The 18,938-nt window shown below is 36.0% G+C and overlaps 1 protein-coding gene across 7 annotated transcripts in view; it reads right to left on the reverse strand.

The window, feature by feature from the left end:
- The window catches only part of LOC145737556 (putative nuclear hormone receptor HR3), a 57,789-nt gene extending 39,509 nt beyond the window's left edge, over window positions 1-18,280 (reverse strand). For 3 of the 7 annotated variants that reach the window (XM_081992266.1, XM_081992265.1, XM_081992263.1), the window contains exons 1-2: window positions 18,069-18,280; window positions 15,871-16,120 (exon numbers count right to left, since the gene is read on the reverse strand). Coding sequence is in view for 2 of the 7 variants with exons in the window: in XM_081992268.1 (XP_081848394.1) it covers window positions 15,871-15,889 (19 nt within the window). In the remaining 5 variants the exon portion in view is untranslated. Of the gene's footprint in view, window positions 1-13,245; window positions 13,887-15,870; window positions 16,121-18,068 lie in introns of those variants that run through there. The other 4 variants (XM_081992268.1, XM_081992272.1, XM_081992273.1 and 1 more) reach the window with 4 other exon arrangements.
- Window positions 18,281-18,938: the final 658 nt, after the last annotated feature.

The raw sequence follows: 18,938 nt of genomic DNA on the forward strand, positions 1-18,938 counted from the left end.
AATTTTTTCCAGTTTGCTCTTACGCATATGTCACCCATTGATTGCGAATTGGTCTAGATCGTATCTTAATGTCGTAAAAACGGGCATTTTGATGAATTGCCATTGCTTTACAGTGGCCGCATATGGAAAACGAGATCATATAAACGACTTTGTTTGAGTACGTAAGGTGCAGTAAAATTGAGAGTGAAATTATCAAAAACGAGAGTGAAAGTGAGTTATTTGGAGCACCAAACCCTTAAAAAGCAAATACTGTTTCGTCAAGTCAATGTTTTGGGATAATTTTGGGAACACCCTAATTCTGAAGGTCTAAACTTTTTTTTTTTGTATTTTACCTTAAAAAAACACTAATTTGTTGCTTCTTATATGTTTAAAGTAAAAAAAAAAACAGACAAAATGGTTGATTCGCAAATTCGTCTGCCTAACACTGGCATTTCATGTTTTTCCGCACGATTTCGTTCAAAAAGCACCTTTTTTCGTAAAAAGTAAGCAAAGCGGAAAGACAAATTGACCCCAAATTACCAAATTGTTAAAGTTTAAACCACATTTTAAAGGTCACGTGACTAATTTTTGACAGATGTCAATGGGACTTTACAGTGTGTTGCAAAAGCAAAAATTGAATTATCAAGTCACATGACGTAGTTCTTACAATTTTTACCAACTCGGTCAACCAAAATGTTTCTCTTGAAGTCCAACTCTGTCCCAACACCCAAATTTGGGTAACAAACATTTTGAGGGTCTCTGATAAAAGTGTATAGGATGTGTCATGTTTGAAACGTCATAACTCGGTTATTTTTTGGAGTTCAGTGACCGGAAAAAAAACCAAAATGTTCCTCTTGAAATGCTCTATCAAACTGCGCGTGCAAAATTTTTGTACACGTCTCCGTTTTCTTGGTACACCCGGTATATTAAACCGAGTAATGTACCATAAAGACCAATAATAACCCACTTTCCACAGCTATATGGAACATGTCATCAAACTCAACTATTCCGGATGCATTTTGCGTGCATATTAAAAATTCCAGAGACGCTGACGTCGCGACGTGACGTCACCACAATGGCGTCGGTTTTTGAGTAAAAAATCCCCATCAATCGACAAAAGGTAGAAAACTGTACCATTTCCGGTCTATAAATGGTTTTACCCGTCAAAACATTGTAAAATCACGTTTTTTTTTTCTGGTTTACAGTGGGACAATGCACCATAAAAATAGGGCCAAAAATTTAAAGTGAGATTGATACCTCTGGGTACTTAAGGGAAACGTCTCAAAGGAAAAATTCCGACATCGGCCTAATTTTCAAGCGGTAAAGCTGCAATTTTGACCAGTAATACCAAGAGCAACCACTGGTCAAAAAATCATTATTGTAGCTTCACTAGTTTCGTCCCAGTAAATGGTTCTTCAGGGAAGCTTATGTGTGTTTAAGGTAAATTTGATTCCTCACCAAAACTTTATTTTTTAGGTTAGTACAGCTTTGGTACTGTACATTTTTTTATAATTTAAATTTAGGAGTTATGCCAGTTATGAAGATTGACACAAATAGAACCAGAAACAAATATTTTTTCTTAAAAAAAAAAATTTGTTTTTTTAATAAACCGACAGCACGAATTCCGTTTCTCATTAAGTCGTAAGAGGGCAGAGCCCCCTTACGGATGACATGTTTATTAAACCAGACGGAAGGAATGCGTTTGGTAGATTTACGAGTTCATCATAACGCGTGGCTTGCCGTAAATGTGCCATTTACTGGTTTTTTTCTCTTATTTTTATAAGAAATTTGAGCTGCGAATAAGACGGAAAAACGTGCCTGTACAGACAAATTTGGCAGATGATCGAGGGTTATTGCAAGTACGGTCGTTTAGACGCGCCCAATTATAGAAATTTAGTGTATTGGCCGAAAGTTTTTTTGGCATATCTCAAAAACGGTTGATCAGGTCAAGTTGAAACTTTGCCAGGTGGCTAGAACCAATCACAGGGCATCTTTTGTACGTAAGAATACGTGTTTGACGTAATTCACGTGGTCATATTGTTTCAGAAAGCTTTTCCTAAAATTTGATGGGAGGGACGCCTTTGAAAATTGTCAAGAAAACCGTTTTTGATTTTTCTCGGACAAACGGTACGTTTCTCGAAAAAACTGGATAAAAAGGAAAAGTTGCGTTTTCCTGTTGTGCATCCATGGTAAAATTTCAAACTTCTAACTTGAGTAGTTCCCGAGATATTTAGTAAAAACTGTGAAAAAATGTAGTCAACTTTGACGCCCTCTAGCGGCCAAACGGTGCAACTTAGCCATGCCCGCTCAACGTCATGTGATAGCCCCATTCATTAGCTTTCTTTTGTTATTTAGTGTTTTTATACAGAATGTTTCAAATAAGCGAGTTATGGGCGATTTTTTGTTAAAGTGCACCGAAATTGTGCTTAAAATGACTGGTTTCACTGGCCTACTATACTGACAGTCGCCATATTGGATTTCAATCTGTCAAAGTTGTCATTTTGGTTAATTTCGGTCTGAAAAACACGAATTTTTGGGTGTGGAAATTTTAGGAAAAGCTTTCTGAAACAATATAAACATAAGGAATTAGGTGTTGGTTTAGGCCGCTAGAGGGCGTCAAACCTCTTAAGTGTTTTTGTACTGTGGCGCCATTTTTTTGGAATAACTCCGTAATTTGAAAAAATCCCACTTAATCCGCCATATTTCGGCTGCATTTTACCAAAAAATCAACTTTCTAACCTAAAACCTCTCAGAAAAATTTAATTTTTAAAATGTTTTGGTGGTGTAACATTTTAGGTCTCTAACAGTCACGTACCGCCACTGATAGGGCCGTTATCCGCCATCTTCATTGCATAAAATGCAAAACAATGAACAATGGAAGATTAATAGACACCAAAAAGAACACTCAGAATCTTCTTCTCCATAGATTTTTGAATAGTTGTTGATGTAGATGCATATCTTCAGCAATATGGGATTTACCGCCATTTTGTTCGTATGATGACACATTAGTTGGTTAAATATAAACAAAACACAAATTGTGTTAATATTGCTGAACTTTAAAACTTGCAATAAAGTCAAGAATTATGGTTTGTAGTTTCTCGTAAAGTTGCCAGCACTTTAGGTCAAGCTAATACATACAATTCTGCGTTCATTTCTAAATATAGCTGCATATAAGTTAAAATTGTTCTATCATAGGGTGGAAAAAAGTGTTCTGAACATTTTTGATCTCTTGCAAAATTTCCGGATCTCTAACCGTTTCCGAGATATTTCACTTTTTTGGAGAAAGTTGCGTTCAAATTTTCGAAATTCTTTTCGTGTATTAACAGAGTTTAACAGAGCGTTTCTCGATTATTTTGACAGTTACAGTTTGATTCAATATATCAAATTGTAGCCTTTGAAATCCTCTTTTAACCACCCTGTATTATTCTAAAGCAGAAATGTGTGACAACACTGTATTACAGAAAAAGTGACTTGTTTTATTTTTTAACAAAGAAAACACGTTTTTTTATGGTTTACTCGAATAAAACGGAAAAGTTAGGTTAGGTTAGCCTGAATTCAACAAATTAGCCTAACTTTAGGTATCCCCAAACAATTTTTGTTTTTAAAGTTTAATACAAAATAAAATAGGCACCCTAGGAAGATGGTGCAAGATATCAGCTTCCTTACACAGGAACCCGAGTAAAAAGAACAGTTAGAACCGCACCATATGTTTGATATGTATCGAATTCACCCACTTAACAATCGGTACCCAATCTAAAAATTATAGGGTGGCTAAACGGTACCTGCCACAAGCAAAAAAAAACCGTGAGAACCTTTAGTAATTTGGTTCAGTTCAATTGAATGATACTGCCGGTCGTACCATGTGTTTTCTCTTTATGTGTGATTTTTTTGGTAATTTTAATGATACGTAATTTATTAAAAACGATGAAGCAATGCTGAAAAGGAACACGAACTTATGTGAAAGTTTTTGAACTTTGCTCTCTCTTGATTGTGTTGTAGTGAGTTTGGTTTCGCACCAATCAAAGTGAGATTTTTTACAGAGAATACCACGTGATTTGACTACAAACTAATACAAGAATCACTAAAATATCTTTTACGGTTCAGGAGTTTTACATTTTTTGAACATCTTATGCTTCGACTGGTCTACCAAATACAATTCACTATATAAAACTCTATTTCAATTTTTTTGAAAAGTGAAAAATCTTAAAGTGCTTTTTTTGTGCTTATTTCACCTAATTTAAGGTCCTTTGGCATAAATATACCCTTTGCTGTGCATTGGAACCCTCTTGGAGCAAAATAAAAAATTGCCAAAATTGCACTTTTGACAAAAATTGAATTTCTTGACTTTTTGAAAAATCGTAGCTCTTTTATTTAAATTCGCAGAAAATTCGTTCCTACGCCATTCGAAGAAGCATAAAAAATACTACATAATGGGTTAAAAATGGCCTCTATAGCTCCTCATGTTACCGAGATATTGAATTTCAAAAAGTGGTAAAAAAAGACCCCTAATACCCCCCCATTCTTTCTATTTTTGTGAAAAATTAAAAATTTTAAAGTGCTTTTTTTGTGCTTATTTCACCTAATTTAAGGTCCTTTGGCATAAATATGCCCTTTGCTGTGCATTGGAACCCTCCTGGAGCAAATTTAAAAATTGCTAAAATTGGACTTTTTGCAAAAACGGCATTTTTTTAATTTTTGAATGATTGTAACTTTTTTATTTGAATTCTTATAGATTTCACTAACTTTTGCTGTCCCATTTTTTCCGACGTGCAGTTTATGTGGTATAACTGATCTCCGAATTAAAAACATATTGTTAACAACACATTCTTGATTCTACACGCTATCCTTTGGGAAAATAACTGGTAATTTGAATGGAAAATTATGGCTGAATTTTTCATTACGTTTGCACATGATGTGGGCAAAGTAGTGGTTAAATTTAACTCGAGGTGGTTAACCCAGGTAAAGGCGAGAAATTATTTTGGACGTTGACCTATATTTTCGTAAAATTTGCTTCGTCTCGACGTTCCACTGGTTTTAATTAGAATTTCTGTTATTTCACTGAAAATGTACAGGGTGATCTAGCGTTGATTGAACTCCGCCCGCCCTTAGTAGGATTGAGAGGGGGAAGGAGTTTCACAAATTTTTGGACATCCTCTGTATGTCACAGCCAAGCTAACGGAAATTAAAAGAGGGCTTCAAAACGAACATTTTGAGATATTCATGGTTCCTGTAACTCAAAAAATAACCAAGATACAGAATTTTGAAAATTTGATTGCAAATTTCCGAAAAAAGAGTGAAAAGATTTGAGATTTAGGGAATTTTTGCAAGACACCAAAAATGTTCAGAATACTTTTTACATTCAGTTAATCGGCCATTCTAGTGAAATCTAATAATGTATGTTCGTGTATAAACTGAAATCATTTTCAGCAAAAATAAATTGCTGTAAGCAAGTGACATTTAAAACGAACGATCGATAAATCGAATCGATCGAAAAAAACCCAAAAAAGGACAATCTTAAGCGATTTATCGACCGATATGACTTAGGCTAATTACCATTAACAGAGTGAAAAAAAAAACAACTTTTACGTAATAGCACGGCCATTTTGTTTAATTATTTGTATGTTTTATTGCTAAGTTTTGCAATAAACCGTTTGTGTGCGTTTACCGAATGTTTACGAGCGGTACTTAGGTAGTACTAAGAATAGTGCGTGCATAATATACCTCTCTTTGGGGGGAAATAATCGTAAATTGTACAACCTACCTTAAAACGCAGGTCGTTGGCTTAAGCGAGAAAAGTTGCGCGGTACCTGTTTTACCGGCCAGAATCCTGTTTTACCGACTAGTGTACCGTAAAGTTCAGTTATTACTTGTTATTCTTAAATTGTCAAAAAATATGACGTTTTCGTCGTTTAATTTGTTCCTATACTTACATAGTCCCGTCCAGGAAAGAACTAAGTATTACGTGACGCCTCTCTGCACTTACCTAAAACAAAAATAATTAGAAATTAAAAAATATACAAGTTGGGAAATTTGTGTGGTTTTGATCAATATACAGTGTGTCCCAAATGTATTGTAACACGATAAAATCACATAGTTTTTGACATTCGTTGCTTCAACCCTAAATTACTCTTTTATTTCACAAGTTTTTTTGGCAAAATATCATGGAATACAAAAGATAGAGCAAATTTTAGCTTTCCACAAAATATTCCCACACGATGACGAATGATCAGACTGTTTGGCCGCTAGAGGGTGTAAATGATAACTCCCTTATTTGACAAGTTACGTCAAAATTTTACTTGCATCAATTTGACAGCTCGTAACTCGGTTAGTTGAAGGGCTAGAAGGTTCTAGTTTGTACCAGTTTGTAGCCCTTTTAATTCGGATAGACGCATCTGCATATCTAAGTGGCCCGTGAGATATTAATTATTATTGAGTAGCAGGAATGGTTCCCGTTGATTCGGTCTCTCTCTCCTCAGTACAACCAATTATGCTCTGTTTCGTTTGGACTTGAATAACTGTCTTATTTGACTGACAAGGTGTGAACTTTAATATGTCGATGGATAGTCAATAAAATGGACTTGTTACTGATATTCCACATTACTTGATTGGTTGAATGGTTTAGCCGTTAGAGGGCTTCAAAGTTGACTCAAGTTTTCTGTTCAACTTTTATGCTTTGTTGTGTTTAAACCTAAACAACTCCCTTATTTGACCGACAAGATATAAACTTTTATATGTCAATGGATAGCCAATGAAATGTGCTCTTTAACCGTGTATAAACATTAGTCAATTAGTTAGACAGTTTGGCCGAGAGAGGGTTTTAAACTTGACCAAAGTTTTCTGTCCAATTTTCATACACTGTTTTGTTTAGACCTGAATAACTGTCTTATTTGACTGACAAGGTGTGAACTTTTATATGTCGATGGATAGTCAATAAAATGGACTTTTCACTGATATGCCACATTACTTGATTGGTTGAATGGTTTAGCCGTTAGAGGGCTTCAAAGTTGACCCAAGTTTTCTGTTCAACTTTTATGCATTGTTGTGTTCAAACCTAAACAACTCCCTTATTTGACCGACAAGATATAAACTTTTATATGTCAATGGATAGCCAATGAAATGTGCTCTTTAACCGTGTATAAACATTAGTCAATTAGTTAGACAGTTTGGCCGCCAGAGGGAACATAACGGGCGCTAGACTGGTTAATCAAGGTTTACTGTCGTTACATTGACAGCTGATAACTTGGTTATTTGAAGGGCTAGAAGGTTCCAGTTTTGATCGGTTCTCTATAAAACTATTTAAAAGAAACGAGAAACTACTGAATTACAAATAAACCAGATAATAATACCTCGTTTATTTTCATCCACACGCCGCTTACGTACGATTACGAAATTTTGAAAGTGATTATGTTAATTTTGAGATTGTTGTATTGATTAATAAACTTTCATTTTTGGTTTACGTTCGACGTCCTGTACGCATATTCAATCATTTCGGTTATTACCGGATACAGACTGAAGCAAAAAAGTCTTCAATTTCAAATTATATCAAAAAATTCTTAATTCATTGCTCTAATACGTCATACACACAATCCTTAGGATCTGGTAAATTTTAGAAAAACAATTTAAATCTGCACTTTATAATGAACCCAAACAGTTTGTTGACTAATTTACTAAAACAGGTGGTACCTGCACGTAATTTAATATTATTCCGTAAGTGACTGCTAATTGAATTTTATTAAGTAATACAGCTAAAAAAAAACTAATCCAATCAATTCTCTCTTTTGATAGTGCGCCACTGGTTTGCCATTACAAAATGACTTGAAATTTGTGGTGTGTTTAAAAGATAATTCAAAGGGCTACAACTGGTATGAATTAGAACTTTCTAGCCCTTCAAATAACTGAGTTACAAGCTGTCAAAGTAACGACAGTAAAAATTGATTGCCAACCGCTCAATTATGGTATACCTTGCATATTTGTTTAATTAATTGTATTAATTTTATAAGGCGTTTTGTAGGGCTACAACCTGGTACAAACTAGAACCTTCTAGCACTAGTTAAACATTTCTAGCCAACGTTAAACGAGTGGCGCCACTTGGCGGCGAGCACGACAACCAAGCCACTACCCAACAATACGCTCCCTGGCGGCCAGTGTACGCAACTGGCAACGCTGCTGAACTCGAACCCGACCTTTCAAGGCAGTTTATTGCCCCCGAAAGCGTGACGTACGCGGAAGGATTCGTGACGTCACGCCAGCGCCTACTTTGCGGTGTTCCCTCTTGCCACGCACGACTTGATTCCCGGTTTAATTGTCGCAGAGCGGCGTTGCCACGTTTCGCGGTTTTTACCCCAAAAAAGGACATTTTTTTAAAATCAATTACAAAATTTACTGAAAACCATCACTAAAATCTTCGTTAATCTTACATTTTGACTTGTCAAAGTCGCAATTTTTCCAAATTTCATGCAGATAGTTCTTCTCACAGAAGTAACAATTTTGACGTATCGACTGTCAAGAAACAATTGTTTCTAATTGACTAATGTTAGAGACAGTTATTCAGGTCTAAACGAGGCAGTGTTTGAAAAACTTTGGTCAAGTTTAAAACCCTCTGGCGGCCAAACTGTCTAACTAATTGACTAATGTTTATACACGGTTAGAAAGCACATTTCATTGGCTATCCATTGACATATAAAAGTTTATACCTTGTCGGTCAAATAAGGGAGTTGTTTAGGTTTAAACACAACAATGCATAAAAGTTGAACAGAAAACTTGGGTCAACTTTGATGCTCTCTAACGGCTAAACCAATCAAACAATCAAGTAATGTGGCATATCAGTGAAAAGTCCATTTTATTGACTATCCATCGACATATAAAAGTTCACACCTTGTCAGTCAAATAAGACAGTTATTCAGGTCTAAACGAAACAGTGTATGAAAATTGGACAGAAAACTTTGGTCAAGTTTAAAACCCTCTGGCGGCCAAACTGTCTAACTAATTGACTAATGTTTATACACGGTTAGAAAGCACATTTCATTGGCTATCCATTGACATATAAAAGTTTATACCTTGTCGGTCAAATAAGGGAGTTGTATAGGTTTAAACACAACAATGCATAAAAGTTGAACAGAAAACTTGGGTCAACTTTGAAGCCCTCTAACGGCTAAACCATTCAACCAATCAAGTAATGTGGCATATCAGTGAAAAGTCCATTTTATTGACTATCCATCGACATATAAAAGTTCACACCTTGTCAGTCAAATAAGACAGTTATTCAGGTCTAAACGAAACAGTGTATGAAAATTGGACAGAAAACTTTGGTCAAGTTTAAAACCCTCTCTCGGCCAAACTGTCTAACTAATTGACTAATGTTTATACACGGTTAGAAAGCACATTTCATTGGCTATCCATTGACATATAAAAGTTTATACCTTGTCGGTCAAATAAGGGAGTTGTTTAGGTTTAAACACAACAATGCATAAAAGTTGAACAGAAAACTTGGGTCAACTTTGATGCTCTCTAACGGCTAAACCATTCAACCAATCAAGTAATGTGGCATATCAGTGAAAAGTCCATTTTATTGACTATCCATCGACATATAAAAGTTCACACCTTGTCAGTCAAATAAGACAGTTATTCAGGTCTAAACGAAACAGTGTATGAAAATTGGACAGAAAACTTTGGTCAAGTTTAAAACCCTCTCTCGGCCAAACTGTCTAACTAATTGAGTAATGTTTATACACGGTTAGAAAGCACATTTCATTGGCTATCCATTGACATATAAAAGTTTATACCTTGTCGGTCAAATAAGGGAGTTGTTTAGGTTTAAACACAACAATGCATAAAAGTTGAACAGAAAACTTGGGTCAACTTTGAAGCCCTCTAACGGCTAAACCATTCAACCAATCAAGTAATGTGGCATATCAGTGAAAAGTCCATTTTATTGACTATCCATCGACATATAAAAGTTCACACCTTGTCAGTCAAATAAGACAGTTATTCAGGTCTAAACGAAACAGTGTATGAAAATTGGACAGAAAACTTTGGTCAAGTTTAAAACCCTCTCTCGGCCAAACTGTCTAACTAATTGACTAATGTTTATACACGGTTAGAAAGCACATTTCATTGGCTATCCATTGACATATAAAAGTTTATACCTTGTCGGTCAAATAAGGGAGTTGTTTAGGTTTAAACACAACAATGCATAAAAGTTGAACAGAAAACTTGGGTCAACTTTGAAGCCCTCTAACGGCTAAACCATTCAACCAATCAAGTAATGTGGCATATCAGTGAAAAGTCCATTTTATTGACTATCCATCGACATATAAAAGTTCACACCTTGTCAGTCAAATAAGACAGTTATTCAGGTCTAAACGAAACAGTGTATGAAAATTGGACAGAAAACTTTAGTCAAGTTTAAAACCCTCTGGCGGCCAAACTGTCTAACTAATTGACTAATGTTTATACACGGTTAGAAAGCACATTTCATTGGCTATCCATTGACATATAAAAGTTTATACCTTGTCGGTCAAATAAGGGAGTTGTATAGGTTTAAACACAACAATGCATAAAAGTTGAACAGAAAACTTGGGTCAACTTTGATGCTCTCTAACGGCTAAACCAATCAAACAATCAAGTAATGTGGCATATCAGTGAAAAGTCCATTTTATTGACTATCCATCGACATATAAAAGTTCACACCTTGTCAGTCAAATAAGACAGTTATTCAGGTCTAAACGAAACAGTGTATGAAAATTGGACAGAAAACTTTGGTCAAGTTTAAAACCCTCTCTCGGCCAAACTGTCTAACTAATTGACTAATGTTTATACACGGTTAGAAAGCACATTTCATTGGCTATCCATTGACATATAAAAGTTTATACCTTGTCGGTCAAATAAGGGAGTTGTTTAGGTTTAAACACAACAATGCATAAAAGTTGAACAGAAAACTTGGGTCAACTTTGATGCTCTCTAACGGCTAAACCATTCAACCAATCAAGTAATGTGGCATATCAGTGAAAAGTCCATTTTATTGACTATCCATCGACATATAAAAGTTCACACCTTGTCAGTCAAATAAGACAGTTATTCAGGTCTAAACGAAACAGTGTATGAAAATTGGACAGAAAACTTTGGTCAAGTTTAAAACCCTCTCTCGGCCAAACTGTCTAACTAATTGAGTAATGTTTATACACGGTTAGAAAGCACATTTCATTGGCTATCCATTGACATATAAAAGTTTATACCTTGTCGGTCAAATAAGGGAGTTGTTTAGGTTTAAACACAACAATGCATAAAAGTTGAACAGAAAACTTGGGTCAACTTTGAAGCCCTCTAACGGCTAAACCATTCAACCAATCAAGTAATGTGGCATATCAGTGAAAAGTCCATTTTATTGACTATCCATCGACATATAAAAGTTCACACCTTGTCAGTCAAATAAGACAGTTATTCAGGTCTAAACGAAACAGTGTATGAAAATTGGACAGAAAACTTTGGTCAAGTTTAAAACCCTCTCTCGGCCAAACTGTCTAACTAATTGACTAATGTTTATACACGGTTAGAAAGCACATTTCATTGGCTATCCATTGACATATAAAAGTTTATACTTTGCCGGTCAAATAAGGGAGTTGTTTAGGTTTAAACACAACAATGCATAAAAGTTGAACAGAAAACTTGGGTCAACTTTGAAGCCCTCTAACGGCTAAACCATTCAACCAATCAAGTAATGTGGCATATCAGTGAAAAGTCCATTTTATTGACTATCCATCGACATATAAAAGTTCACACCTTGTCAGTCAAATAAGACAGTTATTCAGGTCTAAACGAAACAGTGTATGAAAATTGGACAGAAAACTTTGGTCAAGTTTAAAACCCTCTCTCGGCCAAACTGTCTAACTAATTGACTAATGTTTATACACGGTTAGAAAGCACATTTCATTGGCTATCCATTGACATATAAAAGTTTATACCTTGTCGGTCAAATAAGGGAGTTGTTTAGGTTTAAACACAACAATGCATAAAAGTTGAACAGAAAACTTGGGTCAACTTTGATGCTCTCTAACGGCTAAACCATTCAACCAATCAAGTAATGTGGCATATCAGTGAAAAGTCCATTTTATTGACTATCCATCGACATATAAAAGTTCACACCTTGTCAGTCAAATAAGACAGTTATTCAGGTCTAAACGAAACAGTGTATGAAAATTGGACAGAAAACTTTGGTCAAGTTTAAAACCCTCTCTCGGCCAAACTGTCTAACTAATTGACTAATGTTTATACACGGTTAGAAAGCACATTTCATTGGCTATCCATTGACATATAAAAGTTTATACCTTGTCGGTCAAATAAGGGAGTTGTTTAGGTTTAAACACAACAATGCATAAAAGTTGAACAGAAAACTTGGGTCAACTTTGAAGCCCTCTAACGGCTAAACCATTCAACCAATCAAGTAATGTGGCATATCAGTGAAAAGTCCATTTTATTGACTATCCATCGACATATAAAAGTTCACACCTTGTCAGTCAAATAAGATAGTAATTCAGGTCTAAACAAAACAGTGCATAATTGGTTGTACTGAGGACAGAGAGACAGAATCAACGGGAACCATTCTTGCTACTCAATAATAATTAATATCTCACGGGCCACTTAGATATGCAGATGCGTCTATCCGGTACCACCATATTATGCAATATTGGTGAGAAATAAGCTGCGCACCCATCTGGGCGATTATTATGGGAACCACGGTTTCTGGCCTGACGCCTAGCGGTACCATCGCACTGGGTCACCAGCTCGATGGTACTGTTATACGCTCCGTTAGGCGGGTACCAGTGCCGCGCCTCTTTTGATTATGCCGTTCTCTCTCTCTTTCTGTCTTCTTCTTTTCTTCTTCTTGGTTCACGCAAGGCCACTGGATGGTTCTCACTAGGTGAATAGATCGTTGACACTTGGACGTGTCATGTAAATATTTAGCGGATGATGTAAGACCTGCCTTTCTTCGTTTTTAAGTCAGAAGAAGAATAATTGAAAATTTTCTTGGCATTCGTGTGTTGGACACATTTTTGCCAATTACTTCCCTCCTATAATAGGGCAAGTACGGATCTGAAATTTTGACTGAGTACAGTGACAGATTGGAATATGTCAGAATTCGACTCGTGGACCTATAAACAATCATTTAATATGATTTATACACTGTTTGTATTGGTTTGGACATGAAGTTGGTGAGGCCATTCGGATAGCCAGATTCGAACCGCACAGACCAGGAAAAAAACCATTTACCTGTCATTGTATTGGGTGGTGAGGTGGTGGAGGCCTGCCTGGCCGTGGTGGTGGTGGTGGTGGTGGAGGTCGTCTCCTGAGGCTGTGGTGAGGCATCCCTCACGTCTTCAACCTCCTGAAGCTCGATGGTGATTTGGTTGTCTTGGGACGCCAGTTTTGATTGCGTTTACACTTAATACACACACACACACACACGCACGAAGAAAAATTTATCAAAAAACGTTTACATCAAGATTTTTTGCCAAAAAAAACACCAAAAACGTTTTAAAATATCTGGTGTAAATTCAGTCAAGCCTCAGTCTGGGTTACAGTCTTATTTGGTGTTTTAATATTATTCTAAATTATAGTATATAGTATATATTGCTTTCTATACAGGGCGAACCAAAAAAAACTGCAAAATTTGTGTAAAAAAACTGAAAAAAAACACTCAAATTGAAGAAAATACCGAACACATTTTGGGGGGGTTGAATAACAAGTAACAAATCGATAATTTTTGATCGATTTGGCCTGGAAATTCCTGGAAATTTCCCGGTTTTCCCACTCACTTGACCGCACTAAAACCTGGTTTAAATCCAGGGAAAAATTCCCGTTTTTCCCAGTCAAAAGGCCTGGATTTTCGGCACGTTTTTCGGTATTTTCTTATTATTGTGTATATACGTCGCGTTTTTGCATTGATCGGGCGCCAGGGGGCGCTCCAGTCGCAAAAGGGGGGAAAATCCATGAAGACATAAATGCGGAAGTGTGCGCACTGGATGCGCACTTGCCAGATTGGCCTAAATTGTCTTGATCTGGCTGAAAATTGGTTCTGAAAGTTTTTTAGAGAAGGGGGGGGGGGGGTTAGCGGTTTTGGCCCATATGTCCAAAACTGTGTGAATGAGAGAGTTGAAGTTCTCCTCCATGAAGCTATAAAATGACAAAACTTGCATGGAACCAGTACTATCAGTTAGAAATCATATTAATTGCATTTTATAGTTTGATGAGTTGCTTTTTGACAGTTGTGACGTGCGTTTCCAATTCTAACTAATATACGATTTTCTGACTAAAAATACAAACTCATTACAATACCGTGAAGTTCGACGCCCCTATTCTCCAACACACGCACTTTTCTGGAAAATCAATTGTTTCCATCATAACACGCAATGAATTTGACTTCCCTGGAGCTAAAAAATTAATGGAAAAAATCTCTGGAAACAAGGAACCGTTGTAGCAGAATAGTCAGTGAGTTTGTCTTACCTTAACGGCATCTTAGCCCACTGTGATTTTAGTTACCAATCCAGGAAAATAGAATTTTTATCTCATGTTACTGAATGATGTAGCTACAAATCAGCGTTCAAAACATTGCGTTAAGTTCAGTAGTTTTAGAGTTAGAATTTTTTTGAAATAAATAAAATTTATGGTGTTAAGCAGACCTAACAGTACCTAAAGCCACCCGATCTTCCGCATCTGGCTCCGGGTGAATTTGAGAAGTCTAAAAAAACAGCGTGGGAGTCTATGGAGGTATACAATACAATCAAAACTATGAATTTGCGTAATCTGATCTTGTTGGAAAATAACGATTTACAGGTATGATAAATGGTGTCTGGTCACCTGGTCTACCTGGGTATCTTGATGAGTTTTACGTTTATTCAGTGGATTTAAGGTGAAATGCAACCGCATTCTTCGCTTCTTTCGGTTCTTCCATCTTATTTTACTGCCCGCAAGGTCTTTGGCGAATTTTTGGCATCTTCACAGGTCAACAACCTTCAACTCTTTCTTCTTTTGTACCGTTCGAGCTTGCTCAAGATGTTCTTCCTTTCGAACCGAGTCGAGTCAATTAGCGTTATTTTGGGCAATTTATTAATCTGAATAGAGCACATCCCTAGTCAAATCGACTGTCATAAATGTCACCACTGTCAAACATGATTTGACAGACAACGCAATTAGTATTTAAAAAATTGCACTTTGGTAGTACAAAGCGATTTGCAGCCTTCTAGTGATGATGTCAAATAAAATGACTGAGCTGTAAAATCTTGTCAAACACACTGGAAAGACCGCAGAATTGGTGTAAAGCACTTTATCTGGAGTTTACCACTTCAAAGGCAATTTCTATGTTTGATGAGGATTTTGACAGTTGTGGAATTTAACTCAAAATCAATGACATATCTGTCAAACAGAATGACAACTTGCAAAACACAAAAAACTGTCAAACTTAAATTGCTTTTAGCAATTGGTAACTCTCTGGTTAAGATTTTGACAGTTTTGACGATTGACTGAAGAGTTGTGACCTATAAATCAAACAAAATGACAACTGACTTTCTATGACATTTTGACGCTCAGCTTGCCAAATAAGGGAGTAATTTAGGGTTAAAGCAACGTGTATTTAAAAATAAATTACCTGCACTTATGGTAATTTAATGCAAATACTCATCACCCATTGGGTTATTTAATATTTGACCCACGGTTCTAAAGCAATTTGGTAAAGATATTTCGAGGTGTGCCTGTATTTTACAGCTATTTACGAATTCGACAAACGGTATATTCCACTATTAAATTTTACGTCTGTTCGGTTAAACAAATTGACAGTTTTCTATGAAAATTGACTTAAAAGTAATATTTTTACCTATAAAATATTAAATTAACACTTACCTCGTATAGTACTGGGCATCGTAGCATATCCTGGTGGAATCTTCGGTTAAAAAGGCAAGAATTACACAAACTGGTTTAAGCTTCAATTAACAACACTAAAACTCGTTGAAAACTCAATTCTGATTGGTTCAAAGCACTAATTCACTCCTTTTTCTTCTTAAAAGTTCCAAAAGTTCCCAGAAACATGGTTGTGGTGATCTTTATTTCGGTTTCACTCGATTTACATCCGTATTAGACTTATCGGAACAATCTGAAACCAAAAAAAAAAAAAAAAACGTATAAATATCTGCATGACAATTTTTTTTTACCCGAAATAGTTTGGGCCATATCTCCAAAACGGTTAACAACAGAAATCTAAAGAAAGACCACGTGACCCTTGAGGCATTTTGACAGCTTTTTATAAATTAGACATTTTTTGATAGAATACACCGTTTCTGAGATAGTCTCAATTTAAGCGGTTTTTAGAAATTTTAGGCTTATTAATAGTTATTTATACAACAAGTGACTTAAACCATTTTGTATTCACGAAAAGAACAACCCAAACCCAATTTAGACTAACATTGGAAGTTTTAGGCTGTTTTGTGTTGTTCTTTTTAAGTTTATAGTGTTTTAGGTTACTTCAAAGTTTTCCAATCGAATTTAGAGCGTTTTAGGGAGTTTCAAACTCATTTTGGCAGTTTTCAGCTAATGTAAAGTGTTTTAGGCTGAGTTAACATGTTTGTAGCAGTTTCAAGCTCGTTTTGACAGTTTTAGGCTGAATTAGCTAGTTTTTGAAAGTTTTACGCTCTTATGAGTTGTTTTATACTCTTTCAAGCTTGTTTTAGGTGTTTTAGGCTGAGTTAACATGTTTTAAGCTCATTTTGGCAGTTTTCAGTGAATGTAGAGCGTTTTTAGGCTAACTTAGCTTGTTTTAGGCTGAGTTAACATGTTTTAAGTTCGTTTTGACAGTTTTAGGCTAATGTGAAGTGTTTTGGACTATTTCAAACAGTTTTTGGGTGTTTCTGGCTAGTTTAATGCGTTGTAAATCAGTTTTTTTGTACTTTTTTGCTCAAAATGTATGAAAAAAATTGTAAAATACGAACCATTTCCCAGACATCCTGTCTACAATGCAATTTTGTTTTCTATTAACCAAGTTAGTTAGTGTAACACGTACAAAGTTTGTTTTGGGCTGCATCAGCATTAGGAAAAAGCCTTAGATAGGCGATTATTAGTCACTTTAATTGCTGGAATTATTACGAGAAATGTAAATTGCACGTTAAACTATTAAGTAAGCACTTTCTTTTATTATTTCTAGGCTGAAACGTTTAAGGAAATCCATGTTTGTGCTGCCTGTTTTTTGGTCATTTTTTTTCGGTTATTTTAGGGTTAAAGGACTTTCTCACCCCTTTTGCGCCCTTAATTAATCGCGTATCGCTTGACTTCCCCAAATAAAACTTAATCAGATGTTAAAGACACTTTAGTATTCACGCAATACTCGACTTAGAGGTCAATGGCTTTTAAGGTGTTTCTTAGAGAAAAATAGGCAGAAAAAGAGGACAAATGATTTTTGTTGTTCATATCTCAAAAACTGTAAATTGTATCAAAGAAAGTCTAACTTGTGAAAAGTTGCACACTGCCTTTCAGGGTCACGTGACAAAATTTCAGATTTTTCTTGTTACCCGTTTTGGAGTTATGCCCAAAAATGTCACAGCTAACTACTGGTGCTGCTGCACAGGTCAATATTAAAAACACTTTGTTGAATATCTCAGAAACTGTGCACTGTATCAAAAAATGTCTAACCTGTGAAAACTTGCACACTGCCCTGTTGAGCAGATATTGACAGTTTTACGGTTTTTCTAATTCTGACAGTTGTAATTTTTGTTTGACAAATATAGGTCACCTGTCAAAATCCTAAACTAAAATAGTTTGTGTAATGTACTTTATAGACAGTTTTGGTTGAATTTTAAGTTTGATTGACAGTTTTGTTTTAGTTTGACAGATACGTCACTCCTTTCAGTATACAAATTGCCTAAAACAAGCCATTTTTTTTTCATTGACAGTGGTGCCATTTAAATTTAAAATGTCAAATATGACAGATGTTGTGTTTTTTTGAATTTTTTTTTTGATAAATTACGTCTGTTTTTCCCACTTTTTTTAAATCAACTTAAAAATGACAGTTGTTTGACAGGAACAGTAAAAAAAAGTGGGGATACACTCACCTCAAGTGACAGTCAGGGGTCATAATCCAAACAACACTGTGTGCACCATCCAAAAAAACACCAAAATCAGTCACGTGACTAAAAGGTTGACGCACGAACCGACGCTCATTTAGGGTGCCCGTACACGCCACTAGGGGGCGGTTTGCCCCGAAAAAACTGTCCTGTCCACCGGGACGAACGAAGGGGTCAGCAGCACCTGTTGTTGCGCGTTACGTCCGTGACTGAATCGGCCATCATCAGGCTTCCCCAGGTGGAGGAGCACACGAAACCAGCGGATGGGGTCATTGGCATGTACCCGTCGGTTCTAACGGGTCCTTCCTTTGATTATAGCGGTATACCAAGACCAGTTAACTTATAGCAGGACTGTGTGTATTGGAGGTTTAAGCTTGCTACGTCACTTTTGGTTCAAAAACATACACACGTCTCTCCTCATCAGTGTGTGTTTATGGGCAAAGAGAAAGAGCCGTTGCAATAACGCGGATGCTGCTTGGAACCGATCAACAACGGTTGTTTCCTCTTCTTCTTTGACTGATTTTAATTGAAATCGAATTCTTTATTGTCCGCGTGAACAAAAACTGACTGATAGGAAGCAATTTTTGGCGTTTGGACATTTTTCATTCGGACTCGAACCGACAATTTCCGTTCAATGAAATTTCACTCTCTACAGGATTGCATTACAACACTTTTACCCCCACAAGGGAGATATCCTCTCAAAACTATGTCAAAGCACAAAAAAAAAGCTTTATAAAACCGTACTTGACAATTTCTAGTCATTAAAATGCTTCCACTAGTAATTTGACTACTGAAAGTCCTTAAGAAGACTTTCAGACAGCATTTTTGACAGTAGGAAGCTTTCGGTTTCCAAAAAAA

The sequence above is a fragment of the Ips typographus genome, linkage group LG14 (genome assembly GCF_016097725.1).
Source record: "Ips typographus isolate SLU linkage group LG14, UJ_Ityp_2.0, whole genome shotgun sequence".
NCBI classification, from domain to species: Eukaryota; Metazoa; Arthropoda; class Insecta; order Coleoptera; family Curculionidae; genus Ips; species Ips typographus.